The 16,348-nt window shown below is 32.8% G+C and overlaps 3 protein-coding genes across 3 annotated transcripts; 2 read left to right on the top strand and 1 right to left on the bottom strand.

Moving 5' to 3' along the window:
- Positions 1-95: 95 nt before the first annotated feature.
- Positions 96-1,228, bottom strand: LOC111002832 (BTB/POZ domain-containing protein KCTD5). Its single transcript, XM_022273084.2, has 2 exons — positions 987-1,228; positions 96-913 (listed from the first exon to the last, which is right to left on the bottom strand). The coding sequence occupies exons 1-2, from the start codon at positions 1,185-1,187 to the stop codon at positions 461-463; spliced, it is 654 nt and encodes a 217-aa protein (XP_022128776.1). The 5' UTR covers positions 1,188-1,228; the 3' UTR covers positions 96-460.
- Positions 1,229-1,541: 313 nt separating this feature from the next.
- LOC111002831 (mucin-5AC) lies at positions 1,542-13,729 on the top strand. The gene is made up of 12 exons (XM_022273083.2): positions 1,542-1,947; positions 2,070-2,409; positions 2,528-2,665; positions 3,078-3,269; positions 4,298-4,434; positions 5,053-5,191; positions 6,414-6,525; positions 6,848-7,273; positions 8,228-8,310; positions 10,909-11,096; positions 11,902-12,018; positions 12,730-13,729. Exons 1-12 carry the CDS (start codon positions 1,699-1,701, stop codon positions 12,880-12,882), a joined length of 2,274 nt encoding a protein of 757 aa, XP_022128775.1. The 5' UTR covers positions 1,542-1,698; the 3' UTR covers positions 12,883-13,729.
- An 873-nt stretch (positions 13,730-14,602) lies between these two features.
- Positions 14,603-15,883, top strand: LOC111002802 (28S ribosomal protein S23, mitochondrial). The gene is made up of 3 exons (XM_022273041.2): positions 14,603-14,791; positions 14,987-15,151; positions 15,573-15,883. The coding sequence occupies exons 1-3, from the start codon at positions 14,748-14,750 to the stop codon at positions 15,826-15,828; spliced, it is 465 nt and encodes a 154-aa protein (XP_022128733.2). The 5' UTR covers positions 14,603-14,747; the 3' UTR covers positions 15,829-15,883.
- Positions 15,884-16,348: the final 465 nt, after the last annotated feature.

Raw genomic sequence — 16,348 nt, 5'->3', positions numbered from 1 at the left:
GAAATATATCTTTCTCAGCGAGTAACTATAATATCAATATTATTTTCTTTAAAATATGGAGACATTCTTATCTGTTTTATAATAAGAATCATTAATCAGAAAACCAAGCAAACATGTTTAATCATCCAAAGAACATACACCCATAAAAGTTATTTTACATACAACATTTTATGATAAACAATTAATAATATTTGTCTATTTTACATACAATATAATTTAAGCATTCTTGAAACTGAGTATTTGGACAATAATAATATTGAAAAGACAATATCATTCATCACTTTGGCAGAATAAATTTATATAAAGCTGTAAAATCATATAACTGAATTTATGCAATGCATACTTAAAGTTGTAAGAATTAAAAACACTTTCACATAAAGTTCATGCAACATTATGTACAATATTACACTTAAAATGTCTTAATTATCACTTACAGTATTGCTACTTCAAAAGTGTAATTTCAAATTCTTGAGCCCTTTTGTTGAAGAACCATTGCTCGATCTGTAGGTTCTATGTCATTGCTATTTGGATTGTTACCACATTCTCTGCTAACCACACACAGGAATTCAGCATGGTCTTCAGTACCATAATTATATTGAGATCCAATATTTATCAATTGCTCAAATTTCCAACCGTCAGACATAGAGGAAACCATTTGCGTCAACTCTTCTTCATGAAATTGTAAGACTCTGTACACATGATTTTTGGAGTCTTTCGAAGGTCCTGTTTCTCTTTGAGATATTCGTTCTTTTACTAACTTAATAAGCTCTGTTATATTATAAAATTCTGCTTCTTCTAAAACCCCCTCTTCAGCAATGTCATTGTTGATGACCAACTTTCCGTGCCGTAAGTAGTTGAGTACTGGAGAGAAATACGTAGGATCTCTATCTATTAAATAGGCTCCAGTTTCATCCTGAAACAATATTATTCAAGGATTACAAACATAATACCTTAACATGTTTACAATAATTTAATCAAAAACTAACCCTATCTGAAATTAAGTCACTGTCTTCTTGCACTAATCGATACAAAAATGAGTTAGTGTCCCTAGACAAAGTAGTTTTGGTTGTTAGAAAATATGTACCACCAACATTAAGTTTAACCCACTGTTTACTACTTCGTCTTTCATTGTTATATCTTTGTATATTTTCATTAGTAAAACCACCGCCACCTACGTGACCCGCCATGGTTAGTATACCATAAACAAATACAATGGAATGGACAATGATGGTTATTAATTATTGAACAGCATAGTTAACAAAGCTGTCATATAAATGACAGATGGTTTGTTTTTTTTTCAAAAGACTATAAATAAATCTTACGATATAAATTAAATTTAATAATTATATGAGGCTTTGAAGAAACATAGGAGTTTCTTTAAAAGCTGCAGAGGTTTTTGATTGACGACAATTTCTGTAAGACAAAAACTAAAAAGTTACTCATTTTTAGTTTTTGTCTCACAGAAAACATGAACAAAGGAAGAAGTTGTTGTCTATGCTTGATTTTGATTAATAACAAATGTAAACTGTCAGTAATTACGATTTATATTAGACGATCGCGTTTGGAAAGTTCGAAATAAAGCTACATTGTTTTAAAGTAAACTAGCTAGTTAACTAATTAAATGTTATGTGGTTTTTGGATGAATTTTGCATGAAAAACAATATAATGTTTAGTTAGTCTTTCATACACTGCAACATTATGAGTAATAACTTGGATAATGATAGGTCTATTACAACTGGCAAAATGTATCCAATCGACTTAGCGCCACAAAAAATAACAATAGTTAAGAATATTTCAAGTGCAGATGTTAAAATGACTCATATAATACCAAGTCAAGGTAAAACTACCGGAACCAGTCAAATAATAACACATTCTAGCGCTGGGCCGATTGGTCTGATGCGTACAGCAACTGGCGCCCAAATAATTTCTTCCGGAGTCGTTTCTCAGGTAAAGTTCTACCACCCAAGTAACATTCGTCCACTTTCTAATGATTGAGTTCCTTCTAGTGGGCAAAATGTTACTACCATTTTGTTGTGTATTAACTTCTTACCTGTAATTACTACTTTTAGGGTACTCAAATTGTTAGTCAAGGAAATCAGTTAAGTCAAAATGCACAAATACTCACACAGCCACAGCTCTTAACAAGCAGTCATATATTAAGTCCCTGCACGCAGATAATAAGCCAAGGTACTCAGCTATCAGGTCAGGTGACAAACCCAAATAATTCCCAATCTTTGAATACTATTCAGACAAGTGTAACATCTACAGTAAGTGGAAATCAAATGCTGAATGTAGGTGCACAACTTGTTAGTGGCTCAGGAAATTTAATTGTGAGTTCTTCTGTACGAACTCTTGGTGGAGCTAATGTTAGAGTGCTACCTACCAATCAACATCAAAACTCTAGACCAGGTGAGTTATTCCAATCTCTACTCGAGTTACTCATATATATATATAAAGTGAAATGTTATATGTAATAATAAAATAAGTATATAAATATGTCATAATTTTTATTTAAATGTATTTACAGTCCTGACGAGTGTTAATGTAAGCTCAGCTAGTGTTCTAGTGAGTAAGGGTACCAGTCATGTGCCAAGGGGTCTAGCTGCTGGGGCTTCCCTAGCAGTGCGTCCAGTTACAGCTTCAGCACAGGCTACTATCAGCCAAGGTGAGATATATTTTTAATGCAGAAATAATAGTTCTCTTTATTTCTTGAAACAAAAATTTTCAACTCTCAACTTGCATCTTTGTTTGTATAATAGCAATGGGTTAGGTTTTATTGGAGGTACGGAATTTGGTTATTATAACAATGTAATAGACAACAAATGTTTTTTAATCTTACAATAAAAATATTTTAGTTACATTCAGTTAAACATATTAGGTAAGTGTTTTAAACTTTAAACCCTTCTGGGTTATGTCATAGGGAATTCATGATAAAAATGTATTTTAATATCCAGTTGGCAATGCTTTTACATCTATATTTAAATATTAGTTTTTTATTATAATAATAATTTTTCATTTTTCTAACGAGTAAAAATAATTGCAATTTAAAGTTGTTACTTTTTTATTTATTGGTATAGGTAGTGGTTGGTCAGCAAACAGTCGTGGTCGTGGTGCATTAGTGTATGGCTCACGGGGACTTAGCCGCGGGCTGCCCCCACGACAACCATCACCAGCGCCTTCACCCTCACATACACCCCCACATTCTACTCAGACGCCACTGTCTCCACACTCTGCTATTGTCACTTTGCCAACTACCACTGTATTGAGTTGTGAGTGATTCCTTCTTGTACTATTTAAATATATAGGACCTGGATGACCGAGCTTAGCTCGGTATTTCTTTTTATATATCATGTTTTTTGGAAATATTATTTAAGTACGAATTACACACTTATAAAATTATGAAATATGAATATAATTATCGAATAAAGATAATTATATTCATGTTTAAGTTTTTATTTGACTGACATCTTTAAACAAGCAATTCTATATATTGATAAAACACAAATAAAATGACATTTTCTAGAAATGATTCCTAGCTAAATCGATATATCGCCCCCGAAACCGAAAACGAAAAAATCGTTAGAGCCGATTCCGCGATTCCAATTATATATATATATATATATATATATACAAGAATTGCTCGTTTAAAGATATAAGATTATATAATATTGACCATAATATTATAAACAAAATATGATTATTTTAATACCTGATTTTGAAAATTTTAATAACATATTCTGATAAATTCTGTGATTGTGTTACCAATTATATTAGAAAAATATTGTAAATATTTATTACTCAATTTTTACGTCTCAATAAAACCATTTCTTATTGATTTCCAGAATGTCATCAATTATCAATGACATTTGTAGAAAAATTTGCAACAAAATTATTATATTCGGACAGTGTTACCAACACTGTCTGTAAATTCCATTAGAGATAACGTTTTTATATGCAATTTGATTATCTGTATATGAATTACCATTTATCAGTCTCTACCTTTACTTTGATTATAAAGTCTCCAACACTCACACCACATGAATATCTAAAAGTTATTTTGATGTCCTGTTATACACACCACATTAGTATTACATTTTTTAAACTTATATTTACTGATGCACTAATAGGAAAGATTTCATTTATTTGTAATTGATAAACTACTGTCCGATTTTAAAAGAAATTCACTAATGCTAAGACTATTGTAGCATTACCTAACAATGGAAACCCCTGGGACAGCTGGTAATGAAGAAATTATATATCTGCTTATAACTCCAGCGCCACCATTATCAATTTCTAGCGAGTGGTGTTATATCGAGCACAATGCGTGGTTCAATTGGTGTAGTGAGTGGTGTGACCAGACCGAAAACACCAACTCCACCGCCTCCAGGCCCAAGGCCCTTACCACTCTTGCAGCGGAACTATCAACCTGCAAAGGTAAATATCTTTTTCCAGCAATATGTCGGAGCGCGAGTGTGTGGCTTTATTCGCTATATCATACATTTGCATAATCCTATGTACTACGTTATTATTACTATTGTTTAATTACCTACAGCAGAATAGCGGGGTAAACCTGCGATACGTTTAACTATACCATGTTATATGGTGTATGTTTGTGTATATTTAATAATTGTTTTAATAAATATAAGAACTCTACAAACAAAAAGTGTATTTACTATATATTAAATTTTTTAGATTCTTTTAAAAACTTGTTTTGCTAAAACTTTGGAAAACTTGATAACACGCGTATCACATTATTAAGTGTAAGTAATAAATATTCATATATAAGTTTTATTTTTTTTATATATATTTTCGTAATTAAATAATATTTGAATATGATGAGGATAATATTTAAAGTATTGTGTAATGTCTTCCCAAAATGTAACTTCGTCTCAAAGTTTAGCATTTATTAATTAATATAGATATTGCTGTAGGAGACATGTAAATTGATACGTTTATTTTGGAACATAGGATCATCATGGTATCTAGGGTTATACTTGTCTCTTTTTAGTTAAATTTGAATGTTTAATTTCTTTACATTTTTGGATATCGCAGGTTGTGGGTGTAGCAAATGTAGGCGTACGAGGTGTTGGCAACAGTGCTCCGCCACAGTTGTATTACGAAGTGCCGCGAGCTGCGCATCCGCACCACGCAAGGCCGATTACGCCCTACGCGCATACGATTACAACCCAAGGTACTATAATTAATAAACAGTGTAAACTCCATGTAACGTCCCTCGATTTAACGACGAATCTCCTAAAGCGTTGAAATCAATAAATTTTGTTTGGTTCAGGTTCTTTTCCATACAATGATACACTTTAGATTGCTTTACACCCAACCACAATAACGATATTTAAATAATAAAAAATACTTTTTTAGTCGCCGTAATTACTTAAAACTACAAAAATTCGAGCATACTCATCCCTTAAAGGCCGGCAACGCACCCACTAAAAATGGGTGTCTATGAGCTGCGACGCCGGCTACCGAACTACGGACATGTATACGTTATTTTGTCGCTTTATTGTCTGAGCCCGTATTAAATTCTGACTATCGGTATCATAGGTACAAAACTTTCTAAGAAATCCGCTCTTTAGTTAACACATTGGCATTGCTTGAACGTACTTTATCACGAAGATGCCTCGATATCGCAAGATATTAATAAAAAATACTACATACTTTATGATGCTGCAAAAGACGTGAGGCCAAAATAACTAACTATAAGCCATAGCGTTCAAATAAGAATTGTGTTTTATGTAATTACTAACACTTGTATGAAAGATTTTTTTTTTCTAATATAGAATTTTCTTTATTCCATTTAACGTCACCTCTTTGTAACGTCAAAATATGCACAGTTCCTTGAGTGCCGTTATATTATAGAGTTTACACTGTATTTTTTATTAAGGTGTAATAAGGCTGTGGTTATAACACCTTAAATTAAAATATGCAGGATGTGGCATAATGAATCGGAATGTCAATGAAACAGCCCTTTTTTCTAAATTTGGCAGTCAGGTGACCAGAGACATTTTTTATAATACCTTAGATTAAACTTAAAAAAAAATTTGTAAGATATGAAATTGGAGGTACATATTTGTTTGAAAAAACCTATGCATGCACTCCAAATCATACACATTCGATAGCAGGACATATCAACAAATAATATCCGACAAAGAAATTAAAAAAATCCTTCATTTGGTATTGGTACCAGAAAGTGGTAAAGGTTACATTTTTTTTAATTTGAAATTGTCAAATATTTCGAAACGACTGAGAGACTTTTTCGTCCTCTACTCGCAGGTGCCATATTCATTACGCCACAATCATTATATATATTAATATATACATATTTATATTCAAGATGTCAATTCCTATAATCATAGCTAAACATTATCTTGTTACCGAGGGTTTAAATAAAATTACAGCGACTGGAGTAAATACCGTCCAAACATCATCAGAGGTTCGCCAAACAACAACTATTGCCAGCACGCCCGTTCTACCCAGACCTTCCATTTTAAGGAAACGGGATGTTGAAGGGTGAGTCTTTCAGATTTAAAAATATTGGTCTACGTAAGTATATGTTGGGTTTCATATATCTCATGGTATTAGCGTACCTTGACTTGATTATTAAAAACATTTAACAGGAAAAAATGCTTTGTTAAGCTGTTACTACACTTTACTTGTTAATACACTACACTTGAACAATTATTATTTACCTCCCTCTCTTTAAAGTTCATACGTGTACGATGTTTTACGTATAAGAATAAATGATTTTTTTTACATAGTTTTGAAATACTTGGCTTAATACTCTGAGGTGATTCCCATCCTACATTCAGTAAAATTAAATAATTCCTTTCAGGTCGCCATCCAAAAACCAATTGAATACGATATCAACTATATCCCAAGTAGGGAACATAGGCAACATAACATCAAATATTGCCAACCTAAGCAATATAGCAACACTGAGCAGTATTAGCAGTATCGGTAATGTGGTTGTGGGGAATAACTTAAGTAACTTAAATGTTAGTGCAATAAGTCGTGTCGGTACTTTGAACAGTCTAAGTAACTTGGGTAACATTGACAGTGTGAATACTATGAACAATAGTGCAATGAGTAGTGTGAATAGCCAATATATAAGTAACACTGGGTGGGAGGATGTGACGACCTCCCAGGGACCGGGAAGCGGGTCTACCACCATGTCAGCAGCGTCGTCACCAACCCCAGATGAACCGGAGCCACCAAGGCAAACTGATGTCTCACCGAGGAAGAAGCCGCGGAAACAGTTGTAAGTGAATTTTTTCTCTAATTTATAAAAAAAATCAGTGGCGCCGCAACTTTTAGGTTTGATATATTTTAGGGATGTGACATTCTGCATAAAAAATAGTTTTTTTTTATTAATCGATTGTTTTTTTATCTTGAAAAATCGATTAATAAATAATCAAATTTCTTATTAATCGATTTTCCTAAATTTTGAATTCATTTCAAATTAAACACCTTAAATATTTATTTATCGTGGTTTTATTAATTAAAAATAAACAATAGAAATTATAAACACAAATTAAAGTTATAGAATAATCAACATCAAAATTAATCTCGTTTTGATAGATTTTAGGTGAGGGTTCACCTAAAATCTATTCAGTAGCACATTGCAGTATTTTTGTTGTCTTTTTTGATATATGTGCTGCTGAATACAAATATATTACTTTTAATTATATAGTGTTCAATACAAACTTGAGTTTTTGTAAAAATTTTATCATTTAATCATCCTTTCGATGTTTTATAAAAAACATCAATGCATGGAGTATATCAATACATCTTCAAAGCAGCGGATCTATTCCCGAATAAAGGTCCGGGTTATAAAAGACCAGACATAATGTCGGGAAGTGGCAGATGAAAAATCGAATTTGATTGAAAAATACTCGGTTATTAATCGATTATTTTCTTTGCCTGGTACACGTCGCGTCAGAGTTCCGTTTGGGTCTAAATCAAGCCGGTTTCATCAACATATTTTCAATCACCGATTCGATCGATAGTTGAATGCGCACATGAAAGTCCATTGGTGCACAGCAGGGAATCGAACCTATGGACCTCAGGGATGAGAGTTAATTGTTAGGCTGATGCTCAGTCAAATTTATGAGTCTTTAAAACAAAGTTAAGGTAACAGTAAAAATACGTTTTTTTTTACTTATAATTAAATTGTGTATTTTTTATAAATAATTAAATAACGTTCTATTTTCAGATTAACAAGTGAAGTGCGTCACTGCGACTACCCAGTTGAAGAGAAACCTCCGACGCCGCCGCCTGCCCCGGTCATACCCAAGCGTAAGATTCCTACTTAAATACGCCAAAATAATCGATTAGAGTTTTTAGGAAAGATCTAGAAATATATTTATTATTAACATAAACAATAAAATATATTTAAAAAATATAGTGCACGGAAGTGAAACTTGGTAATGTGGAAATTAAAATAGGAAGGGGTAGAAATTTCTTTTTAGTGATATAATATTGTTTCTTTAAGACAAACTTTATTAACATACAATTCACAATTTATAGCATCTTAAAATAATGAATGTTGTAAATTTAAATACGAGTACGTATTTCAGCTAATTTCACATTCACACTATATTACACTGTTTACTTCGCCGATAGCAAGTATACGCTCATGTTCTTGGGATCTACCGACTCAATCTCTTTCTCTCTCCTACTTTCTACCTTTGTATACCTTTCTCACTCCCTCTTGCGTTGGAATATTGGCCGCTATTCGTTGCTAACGCTGGCCTGTAGCAGGTACGCGCATGCGTTCGTGTGCGACGCATCTACTCTCGTTCTGTCTCTTTCTATTCCCCGTCCTCAGCGTCTAACGTTTAACGCAACCTTGCTGGAGTAGCATTAGAAGTTTCTAAAATATGTAGTGATCAGTGTTAATTTGCCTCAGTACGCTCGCAGAAGACAGTCGGATTTGGCTTGTGAAAGCGGCATCACTCTGAGGATATATGAATACGAACGTACCAATATAAATATATTCACAACGTCCAGACACCACCTGGAGCAGCAAACGCAAACGGTTCTGCGAAATTTATATTATAAAATTATTAAATATACAGGGCGTCCCACGGCTATGCCACACGGAGGGAAAGTACCTTAAATATTAATGTTAGGATATTTTACTGAAAGAAGACATCGTTTAATTTTTAATAATAAGTAGAACTGCATTCACAGATTTTTTAAAATCGCCTACCTCAACCGGGAATCGAACCCGCCAAATTTGACAGTAAAATTACATGTATTTTATAATAGCGTTTGAAAGGGCTTCTCACAAGCATTATTTTTTCCTTAATAACCTAGCATATTAAATGAAACTAAAAACATAAAATTTTACATTTTATTTAAAATTTTGTTCAGAGAAATTTCCTCTGACTTGGCCATGCTTCCAACAATTAACATTATCATTTCAAAGATCTACAAGACATTTCATTAGCTTTGCGGTGGTACCGCGAAAGATATCTCGATAGACACACACCATCTCGATTTGTGTTGAAAAGATTGGTGGATAATTTAAAAAATTTAGGATGTTTTGATCATCGCTTACAGCAACCACATCAGCAGATAATGCCGTCAGCGATGATGAACTCAACATTCGAAGAGAAAGAGGAAGAGTTCAGTGAGGGATGGTGAAGAAGAAATTGGTATTTCAAAGAGTAGAATACATCGCGTGCTGAAAAAATACAAGTTTATAAGTTATGTTGAAGGGCGATTAGTGCAAAAATTACGGCCGGGAGATGCTGAAAGACGACTGAATTTCTGCCAACATATCGAGAGACTCATCCTTGAGGATCAAAATTATTTGGTCAGACGAGTCAAACTTTAGTAACAACGGCATGTACAACCGGCGTAATAATCGCATTTGGTCCAGACAGAATCCCTTACGAATCCGCGAGACTAATGATCAAGTGCGTTTTTCTTTCAACGGTTGGTGTGGGATTGTAAGTAACCGGGTTCTCTTAATACTTTTTACGAAGGAACTCTGAATATGGAAAGATGTCTAGAAATACTTGAGATTTTAAGAAATGAGATTAATAATAATCTTCCTGACTCAGTTCGACAAAATCTCATATTCCAGCAAAATGGGGCTCCGGCTGATAACAGTAGGAGAACAGCTGAGTTTCTTAATGAACATATTCCTTCCTGGAGCGGCACTTTTGGTCAAATTAGATGGCCACCAGATCTAACCCCACTTGATTTTTTTTATGGGGTTATGTAAAAGATTTAGTTTACAGGAACCGGTACGACAGTGTGCAGGAGTTACAAAATGAACTTTTTATTTTATGTATTTTTTTAATTTTATGTTTTTAGTTTCATTTAATATGCTAAGTTATTAAGGAAAAAATAATGCTTGTGAGAAGCCCTTTCAAACGCTATTATAAAATACATGTAATTTTACTGTCACATTTGGCGGGTTCGATTCCCGGTTGAGGTAGGCGATTTTAAAAAAATCTGTGAATGCAGTTCTACTTATTATTAAAAATTAAACGATGTCTTCTTTCAGTAAAATATCCTATCATTAATATTTAAGGTACTTGCCCTCCGTGTGGCATCGCCGTGGGACGCCCTGTATATAGGCGGCAAACAAAACTGAGAGGGCGGGTCTCGCCCATGAATATTGTAAATAAAAATATTACCGATGTAGCCGGGACCTATCTCGTGAGACGCGTAACACACAATTTGTGAACTAGTCTATTTTTTTTTTTTTTGAAAAATATGAGAAATAGAAAACGTTCCTGGAAACAAATTTATATAAAAAATAAATCCCGATAAATAAAGTACTGTATAATAATAAAACTGCAAATCGATAAAGTAGACATAAATACACGATTTATGACATTATTGAATACCAAATTAAAAAAGTTAAATTTTTTAAAGGACCGTCCCTAACCTCGACGTACGTTTGCGGGTGGCGTAGTACGGCATTGCACTTTACGCGGCCGTCCGATGTGAAACGACGCGAGACACGCGCGAGGGATATCGTAGCGATCGCAACGCAGAAGCACGTGCTTGTCTCCGCCGAGGGATGGAAGGTGCATCATTTGACAGCGCAGATGGACGATTTGGTAAAATTTTTTTTTTTAATTGTATACATAATCATAACAAAAGTTTACAGTAGTGTATTGAAAACATATTTTGGACACAGTTTTTCTGTCCACCAACCAACACTTATATACTCAGAAAAGCAATATATATATTACATAAAATTATAATATGTAATTAGTAATTTTATTGTGCGTATAAAACGGCACATTATCACTAAACTCATTCAAACATCGACGCTCAATAGATAGCCCAGTGTTTCAAACGTGAGGCCCACACCTCACGGGGGCAAGTTGATTGTCCTTGGGGGTAATCGAAATCTGCTGAGACTGAAGCTTACCAAAATGTCACCTAATATAAAATGTTAGCGCATCAAGCGCAAGGATCTCATTAGAAACTTCTTTATTAATGTTATTTGTAATTGGAATATCGGTTCTTCGTTTTGTTTTCGGAATCTACTTATTTATTCACACTTCGGTGCAAAGAAACACAAACAATACAATACATAAAAATTACAAGGGATGCAACGGGCGGCCTTATCGCTAACAAGTGATGGCAACCCAAGAAATCTACCTATTGTTTCGTTAACAATTTCTTAGTGATTTTTTCCAAGAACATACCATTTAAATTTGTTAAGTGAACGATTAAATTTATTAATATACATATAAATTATGTATATTACGAATTTTAGGTAGGCTATGGCAAAACCTAAATGCCTATTTTAGACGAATTCATAGGCATATGGGGTAGATGAATTAACCACCATTTTTAAATTGATTGGAAAAAGTACTTCACTAAAAAGAGTTAAGGTAATGGTGTTTTTAACAGGTTTCCTTAGAAGCGGATGTCGGCGAACAGTTAGAGGGAGTACATCGTCTGTTAGAGACAAGTCGCGCTCACAATGCGCTTAAACCACTCTCACACTCGTTACTTGAACTTATAAAGGTATAATATATATTTAATTGTTATTAATATTTATTATCATTGATAGAAATATGATTGATTATTTCTTTATAGAAAAACAAAAATGACAAATGAATATACCGCTGAAGTATTTCTGAACCAATTCGACTAGGGCCCTTTAAACAAAGAGCGTACCAATTCTTAAATGTCCGGCAACGCACTCGCGAGCCCTATGGCAGAGTGTCTATGAGAGGTTTCACTTGACATGTGCTCATGTTCTATAAATAAGTCAGACTATTATGAAATGTAATATCTGATTAATTTAAAAAAAAAACTTAAATATTGTCTATGATAATGAACCATTATGACTACTTTTGGACAATATTTGGTTATACAAAGGTATAACCAAATATTCTCCAAAAGTCGTCCAGAAAACAGTGGAAAACAAGATAAAGCATTAGAAGCATTTAATGTAATGTCTTTTTTGGTCATTAATAAGTATACAATTTGTACAACCTATCTAAATTAATTAATTTTACTTTGACTTTCATGAAAACATACAATTTAGGTAACAGTCACATTCTTTAGAAAGAAAAATTCAAATTAACACATAATTATGTGTTTAACAACTGTTGTTTGATAGGTTTTTCTTTAGAAATTCTTGTGTGGGTCACTTATTTAAAACAGACGCCGCAACCGCCCATAAACAGCAAATCCTTTTTTGTGCATTAAATAATGTTTAATTACCAACAGGGAAACATACAAAGGAGTAAAATAGTCTGCGAAGGTATTCAAGAGGCTCGCGAGGACATTCTACGTGTATTCAAACATAGAAATTTTGTCTCTGACATTTTGACCCGACAGGCGGATAAGCGATGCTTCCGAAAACATAGATCGCAGTCATAACATAAAATTAAAACATAACTATGAGAAACTATTTTTGTATTCCGGGCTCAACCCATAGCTTATTAGCTATGGTATCTCAAGTTGAAACTAAAACCTTTTTAAATACGCATCGTCAGTGCATATGTCAAAGTTTATAATGACCATTGACGTTGACAGACACTTAAAGTTCCCGCCAAATAAATTGGCAAGATTCGTTATTTGCGCAGAAGTTTATAAACTTGTGAACTACAGTAGAAAATTCTTGCCAAGGTACCAGCTAGGAAAGAAAGAAAGGTAGAAATAAAATTGTCCAATGTTTTTCATACATGAAATTGCTGGCCTTAAAATTCTTTACACAAGACGTCTAGACTCTGAACTTACCGAGTTATAGTCGAGATTAATATTGGATTTGATATACGGAAATAAAAAACATAGCGATAAGTCTCGACTATATATTACCCTAAGTGACATTATAATTAATATTATTAATATATATATAAATGTTTCTTTATAAATCTGTTATTGTAATTTGTTGTATATAATGATTTCTATAAATGCGTAAAAAATAACAGAGATTCATATAAATATATAAAATTTTTGCTTGAATTCCTATTCTTTATTTTGTTATATGACCCGACCATCACTATTTCTAAAACCATAGTTTTTGACGCCATATCTGATATCTAATAAGAATGTCAATGGAACAGAATACATTATTCTGTTTTAATAAATAACTGATCTGAATTATTTTGGATTTGTAAATAATAGATAATATAATAGTTATGCAAATTTAATCCTAATATACAAGTGCTTTTTTTGTTGTGTGATGTCTTTATTTTATAACTAAGAATAAAAAGGACTATGATGATACAGAAAATTGGTATTTTCATTAATAATTTAAATTTTCAGTGCACACCCTAAAATATGTAACATTACCTTATTGGTAATATTTTTCTTTCTTTAGTTTTCATGGCTATTTTGAATTAGAAATACATAGTTACAAATTTATATGCTTCCATTTATGTCTTTGCATTTGGCATACATTTTGTTAAATGGAAAAACCGTAACTTTATAGTCAGTCCATGGTATGGTAATAGTTTTTAAAGTCAGTGTCGCCATAGGATCTCGGCAACATACCTCTAGACTAATTTGATTTCCGTCGAGAAATCCCATAGTATGCTATCACCAAGCGGATGAGCGGCCATGGCACGATTATTTGAAGCGGCGATAATTGTTGGGTAATGAAAGGCATTACGTATCTGTAATAGAAAATGGATTGAGAATTTCAAGTTTTATTCGGTTTTAAGTTACAGAAGACCGGACGACCACACCTATTCTTACGTTGTTTTCGTACTTCAATTTAGTTCCAAATTTAGGAATCTGGTATACAATTGCAAAAAAACTTATTTGGCGTGGTTTTGAAGTTTCGCATAAGAAAACCCCCAAATATTTTGTTCCTCTATTCTGCCCCTCAGTTGAGAAACCCTTAAATCTAGGAGGAAATCCTTTGTTTCGGCAACAACGGCCGGCATCGCACCCAAATGGGTGTCTACGGGCTGCGATGACTGCCCTTTTTGGGCGTCCCGCTGGCTCGTTTATTATATACATTTTTTAAAGTTCAATTCAATTTTGTAGGGGGGCTAAGACAAGCAGATCGTCGCGTCCCAATTTAAATCCAGTATTCAGTCTGTGGTTGGCAATAGATATTAGACAAAGTTACAGCTTATGTTTGAAGTCTGCTCAAAACTTTATTACCTTAATACTTTATCATTATCAACATTTTAATAACCCCATTAGTGTCTTTCAAATTAATAAGTTATTGTATACAGTAAATTGATTTAGAAATAACTATTTGGATATAATTTAATTGCTTTCCCTCTAGTAACATGGCGACAAGTAGATTGGAAAGAATTGGAACAATATTTACGAGGTACAATATTAGTGAATTAAAAATGCTTGCATAAGCTTTTTTTGTTTAAACTTAAAAAAAATAAAAGGGGTCCTTTGTGAATGATATGTTCTTATCTCTACATGAAAAACTAATTAAAGTAACATAGCAAAAGATACTAATATAATAAATAACTTTACCACTAAACATATTTTCATACATTTCTATAATTTTTAGAGCTGAAGGATTGCTCAAACATGGGGCTCTAAAACCAGATGATAGGCCCATTTGGTTTGATGTATATCAAGCCTTCCCACCCCTAGTGGAACCAAAGTTTGCAAGACCAAAGCCAGAAAATAAGCCTATAAGACAAATTTTGTATAAAGAAGATGCAATTAGGGTGTAAGTGTCTTTGCTAGAAAACTTAAAGCTTTTTCATATCTTTTTGCTTTTCATATAAAGACTGCTGTTAATTAAAATATATTTTAACAATATTATGAATAAACAATCACATTTTCTGCATAAGATGAAGTTAATAATAATATTATTTTAACAGCTGATGCATTTCCACGTCTGTTTTATTGACCATACTTTTGGCTTGGAAAGATTAATATAGTTAAATGAGACAGGTATAATAGCTGTGGACACAAAAACTTCTCCATTTAATAATTTGCCTATCACTTCAAGAATATAGGTTTGTTTACCAGGACTTTAAAACTTTCAGAATTGATTGCAAACAATATTTAAAATAGTTGTATTAAATATATCTTTATATATTATTTAATAGTTAAAATAGTTATATTAAATCTTTGCTTGTTTGCAGAAAATTTCATACGCAAGGACATGGATTAGGATTGAACATGCTAAGTCCGTATGGAGAGACTCAAATTAAGAAACTGATTCAGAAGTATGAACAACTGCAAGAGGAAGGTGTACAAGATACAGAATTAGTAGAGAAGTCTGTTTCTGCTATTGTTAGCCACAAGGAATCTGAACAAATCACAATTAAAGCTAATCCAGAATCTGCAACTGCTCAAGTTTTATCAGAAGCAAATATAAAAAATATTTTTAAGCAATAGATTAGTAATTTGTATTCTAGATGTAAATAAATAGAATGTTGTTATTTATTAAAAATGTTTTTTATTACGAGTTGATAATTATGACAAAATAATATTCACATCATTCAAGATTGAAAATACTTTGCCATTTATAACCATGGCCAACCAATAAGTGACTCAATTTATAATTTGACATGGTTTAGAGCTTGCTAGTAGGTTCCTGGCAGAAAAGTAATGAATTAATTAGCCTTAGAAACCTGTTCACATACCACCCAATAAGGAAAATTTACCAGTAATACACACCTAAATGTGGGAGAGTTCTGTGTAAAGGCTGTAAATTCTGTATAATTAATTACTTTACTCATTACAAATCACTATTTCAATGCAAACCAGAACGATTCTATTAATAAGTTGGATAATATTTAGAAAACTGAGACTGAAATTTGATAGCTGATTTTTTTATTCTTCTGAGAAATTAAACCCTGTTATTACCTTTGTCATGACTTGATATCAGTACTTATGAAGTAGAATAAGTGAATCA

This window comes from Pieris rapae, chromosome 8, assembly GCF_905147795.1.
Source record: "Pieris rapae chromosome 8, ilPieRapa1.1, whole genome shotgun sequence".
Classification (NCBI taxonomy): domain Eukaryota; kingdom Metazoa; phylum Arthropoda; class Insecta; order Lepidoptera; family Pieridae; genus Pieris; species Pieris rapae.
Note: the sequence above shows the minus strand (reverse complement) of the source record. Positions and strands in the feature narration are given on the sequence as shown.